Genomic DNA, 5,065 nt, shown 5'->3' on the forward strand with positions numbered 1-5,065 from the left:
GTGTGGATCAGTTGGTTGGAGCACTGTCCCATACACCAAAAGGTGGCAGGTTCGATTCCCAGTCAGGGTACATACCCAGGATGAGGGTTCGACCCCTGGTCAGGGCACATGCGGGAGGCAACTGATCAATATTTCTCTCTCTCAATAATGTTTCTCTCTCTCTCTCTCTCTCTCTCTCTCTCTCTCTCTCTCTTTCTCTCTCTCTCCTTTCTTCTAAAAATCATTTTTTTTTAGAAATATGGAGGTTTCTGCTGAGCAGCATTTGCCTTCTTCTTTTTAAAATATATTTTTATTGGTTTCAGAGAGGAAGAGAGAGGGAGAGAGAGAAACATCAATGATGAGAGTGAATCATTAATTGGCTGCCTCCTGCATGCCCCGCACTGGGGATTGAGCCCACTTCCTGGGCATGTGCCCTGACCTAGAAACGAACTGTGACCTCCTGGTTCATAGGTCAACGCTCAACCCCTGAGCGACACTGGCCGGGCTCTAAAAATCAATTTTTTGAAAAAAGGTGTAAACCTTTCTGCAAATGTATTTAAAAAAGTTAAGGGAAAAATTAAAATAACAGGTAAATATCATCAATATTCCCTAGCAGATTTTAGACAATTACAGGAAAATCGAACATCAGAAGCAGACTACTTTTTTAGAAAGGCACTAACGCGTGTTTCGCATTTTTTTCTCTGGAACATTATTCCACTCCTTCAATGTCTTCAGTATTTCAGATGTTTTAGGTCGCATCTTGGGGTCAGTCGCAACTAATTTCTGTAGGAGAATTTTCTGTAATGATAGAAAGACTCATTATGAAAAAAATAAAATAAAACATTGAAAAAAATGAAATTCTGATTATTTTCAAGTGCTTACTTCTTTGTCATTAAATATATCCGAGACATGGCCCTTCCTTAGATCTTCGAATATCTGAAAATAAGACATATGTATATATATATTCATTAGGAAATCTCTCACTTGGTAGGAAAAAAAAACTTAGGAAGCACCGAAGCCTGGAGATGCCCTAAATCTGAGACATTTCCAGATTTTTGGAAAGTTTCTTCAGCCAAGAAGCAAGCAGGACTCCACCCCCCTCACCCCCCGTCCCCACGGCCTCATCTAATAGGCATCTCTGACATCACAACATGCTGCAGTGTTAAGAGCATCACATGCCTTATCTCCCTTCATCCTCCTGGAGCACTGTGCGACAGCTAGTTGTTTTGTTACCGTTTTACAGAGGAGAAGGCTGTTGACTCCAGGTGCGTCCCTTTTCCTGAGCTACAGCCTAGGATGTCCAGTCGCCCAATGCATGTAATGGCTCCCCACCGCCTTCTCAACAAGCCCACATTCCTGCCTTAATTTACCCCAACATGTCTATCCAAACCCATCAACCACCACTGCCATGTAACTTATCTACCCCAATAAAAATATCAGACGCTGCCTAATAACCCCACACACACCCTGCACGTTCCTGTCTCCATGCTGGAATCACCTCCTTTCTACTCTGTACTATGAGAAGCCAACCCAATCCTTCAGAGCCCAGCTTCAATGCCTCCATAAATCTCAATCCCGACAGCTGGGAACGATCCCCTTCTAGCTGCTTCCCAAAGACTCCATGCCTTCTCCCAAAACATTTACAGCCCTCTCTCACAGTAGCTTCCCGAGAACAAGGCTTATTCGTTTTTATAATCCTCGTAGCACGTAGCACAGTGTCTTATGCCAAGCAGGCATTCAAAATGTTACGGATTGATTCAAATAGGAATAAAGAGCGATGGTTTAATAAGATGCACACACCTTTCAAAAAACCCCAAAGTTTTTGGTCTTTAACAAAAAGGGTGTGTTGTTTGTTTCTTTCTTTCTTTATTTTAATTTTTCAATTACATATGACACTCAATATTCAGTCTCAACACAGCTTTTCCTTTATATCTTTAGTTAGAGAAGTTCTGTTACGCTAGTCCTCAGGGGTGGCTGTTCTGTAATTTAGTTGTAATTTTGATGTAGTGGTGGGAGGAGGTGAGCACAGCGTCTACCTACTCCACCATCTTGACCAGAACTTCTAACAAAAAGTTTTGGATGCCCAAACATGAAGGAAAGAAAAGCCATATTTCATTTGCAGCCAATGTTAATATGTTCAGGCCCATCATTACAAGAGGCAATAAACTATCTACAGCAGCACTTCGAAGATGATGGGCAATAATTTTTTTTAATCCTCACCCCAGGATATTTTTTCCATTGCTTTTCAGAGATAGTGAAAAGGAGGGAGGGAGGAGAAGAGAGGTAGAGGAGAGAGAGACATCGATTGGTTGCCTCCTGCATGCGCCCTGACCAGGGCTCGGGATCAAACCTGCAACACAGGTTCATGCCCTGGACTGGGAATTGAACCCACGACTCTCCGGTGCACAGGCTAATGCTCTAAACACTGAGGAACACTGGCCAGAGCGATGGCCAATAATTTTTGTTGCTAAATTCTTTCTGTGAGCCCAGCTGGTGTGGCTCAGTGGATTAAGTGATGACCCATGCACCAAGAGGCCATCAGTCCGATTCCAGGTCAGGACACATGCCTGGGTGCCGGGCTTGATCCCTAGTAAGGGGGTGTGCAGGAGGCAGTCGATCAATGTTCCTTTCACATTGATGTTTCTATCTCTCTCTTTCCCTCTCTCTAAAATCAATAAAAACATACCAAATAAATAAATAATTTCTGTGAGATTATTTACCTTAAATGTTTCCTGACGACTGAGAGGTATATGAAGAAGCTCTGAAAGAATTAGCCCTAAGGCAAAGATGTCCACTTCATTTCCATATTCTACTGAAGCGAGCTAAAGAGATCAAAATATATTTACATTTGTTATTCACCTGATAGAAACATATGTGCCTTCTGAAGGCAAAAAAATTTAATTTAACGAAAACATCCTATATAATAAGGAACTAATATGCTGATTAGACTGGACTGTGGAACAACCTTCCTGGACAACCTTCCGGGACAACCTTCCTGGACGACCTTCCAGAACTACCAGTGGGCAGGGGGCAGGGCACAAGGCACCCAGGGCTGCTGCGAGGGCCAAGCCCCTTGCATGAATTTCGTGCATCGGGCCTCTAGTATTATATAACAGTACTTTTTTGTTAGCAAGATCTGTGGAGTCTGACTGCCCAAGTTCAAATCTTTGTCACTAAGTAGCTGAATCACCTGTGTAAATTAACCATCAACATGGGAACAATCCCAACCACAAAATGGAATAACAATAGTTTCAACCTCAGAGTTTGATTGTGGGGTTAAATGAGATGGGACAGCTGAAACAGTTAAAATAGTTCCTAGCTAGCAACTTGCATGCAAATATTCATAGAAGATTTATTCATAATATTCCATAACTGGAAGCAATCCAAATGTCCATCAACAGGAGAACGGATAAACAAATTATGGTATACAGGCATACCTTATTTTATTGTATTTCACTTTATCGCATTTTTAAAAACTAGATCAGAAATCCATTCAGAAACACTTCGTTGTGATGTGGGATAGCAAATGATATTGTTTTCCCAAAAGGCTAATAAATTCAAATTTATTTGCAAATGCTGTCTTCTGATTTCTTTTCTCTTCCCTATTATTGCCTCATCAAGTACTAGAACATTACATGAACTTACTGAATAAAGCAGTGGCAGAATTTGAGAGAACTGACTCCAATTTTGAAAGTTGTTCTACTCTAAGTAAAATGCTATCAAACAGCATCACATGCTACAGAGAAATCATTCGTGAAAGGAAAAGTTAATCAATGCGGCAAACTTCACTGTTGTCTTATTTTAAGAAATTGTCACAGCCACTTCAACCTTCAGCAAACACCACACTGATCAGTCAGCAGCCATCAACATGAGGCAAGACCCTCCACTAGCAAAAATATTACAATTCATTGAGGGCTCAGATGATGGTTAGCAACAAAGTGTTCTTTAATTAAGGTGATATGTTGTTGTTGTTTAGACACAATGCTATTACACCCTGGACAAGCCACAAGATAGTGTAAATAACTTTTATATGCACTGGGAAACCAAAAACTTCATGTGACTTGCTTTACTGCAATACTCCCTTTATCGCAGTGATTGGAACTGAACCTGCAATATCTCTGGGGCATGCCTGTATTCATACTACGGGATAGTATTGCTAGTACAGCAACAATTAGAGGTTCTCCAATAGACATCACTTTGGGTGAAACAATCAAATGGAAAAGAATACATACTGTATGGTCCCATTCATAAGAAGCTTAAGAACAGGGAGAACTAATCAATGGTGATAAAAATCAGAGCACTGGCTGCCTCTGGACGGTGAGGAGGACTGACAGGAAAAGAGCGTGAGGAAAATATTCTACTCCTTCACAAGCTTGTGGGCTTCACAGGTATATGCTTTTGTCAAAACTAAAGAAATGTATACTTAGGATCTGTGCATTTTGCCCTACCTCGTTTGGCTCTGTGGATAGAGCATAGGCCTGCGGACTGAACGGTCCCCGGTTTGATTCTGGTCAAGGGCACATGCCAGTAGGGGGTGTGCAGGAGGCAGCCAGTCAATGATTCTCTCTCCTCATTAATGTTTCTATCTCCCCCTTTCCCTCTCTGTAATCAATAATAATAATAAAAAAATCTGTGCATTTTATGCTATGTAAATTGTTCCTCAATAAAATCTTTTTTAAATTTAAAAATCACTAAGAAAACCAAAAGCACAATAATGAGTGATTTAAAAAAATATTCTGAGGGTGACATTGTAGGATGCAGGAGATCTATACATATAAAAATCAAGCAACTGTAAGGACAGAATGACCAGTCACTATGACGCGCACTGAGGCAGCCAACCAGCCTGATCGGGGCCCCAATTATCCCCCAAGAACCTCCCACAGTGCCCCCGCTGGCCCCATCCCGAATCAGCCCCCCATCCTCCTGCATCTACCCCTCGCCACCCGCCCCAGCCCGGTCCGATTGGCCCCAAATTCATGCACCGGGCCTCTAGTATTCAATAAACCGGGAGTTAAAAGGGAGCCATTAGCTTCTTAATTATCCTCTACTTTCATACTCCACAAAAACTTAAATGACATTTTTATGT

General features: G+C 41.7%; 1 protein-coding gene across 1 annotated transcript; it reads right to left on the reverse strand.

Annotated features, from left to right (window-relative positions):
* Positions 1-454: 454 nt before the first annotated feature.
* Positions 455-4,118, reverse strand: LOC111824395 (interferon-induced, double-stranded RNA-activated protein kinase-like). Its single transcript, XM_023748386.1, has 4 exons — positions 4,050-4,118; positions 2,700-2,801; positions 862-915; positions 455-777 (listed from the first exon to the last, which is right to left on the reverse strand). The coding sequence occupies exons 1-4, from the start codon at positions 4,116-4,118 to the stop codon at positions 655-657; spliced, it is 348 nt and encodes a 115-aa protein (XP_023604154.1). The 3' UTR covers positions 455-654.
* Positions 4,119-5,065: the final 947 nt, after the last annotated feature.

This window comes from Myotis lucifugus, unplaced genomic scaffold (assembly GCF_000147115.1).
Source record: "Myotis lucifugus unplaced genomic scaffold, Myoluc2.0 scaffold_1351, whole genome shotgun sequence".
Lineage (NCBI taxonomy): Eukaryota > Metazoa > Chordata > Mammalia > Chiroptera > Vespertilionidae > Myotis > Myotis lucifugus.

Bases quoted from the DNA above. Each gene is read 5' to 3' on its own strand.
- LOC111824395 (XM_023748386.1), bottom strand. From the start codon at position 4,118: ATGAATACAGGCATGCCCCAGAGATATTGCAGGTTCAGTTCCAATCAC. The intron at 916-2,699 runs GTAAATAATCTC...TCTTATTTTCAG, and splicing joins GTCGTCAGGAAACATTTAAG to ATATTCGAAGATCTAAGGAA. The intron at 778-861 runs GTAAGCACTTGA...CTATCATTACAG, and splicing joins ATATATTTAATGACAAAGAA to AAAATTCTCCTACAGAAATT.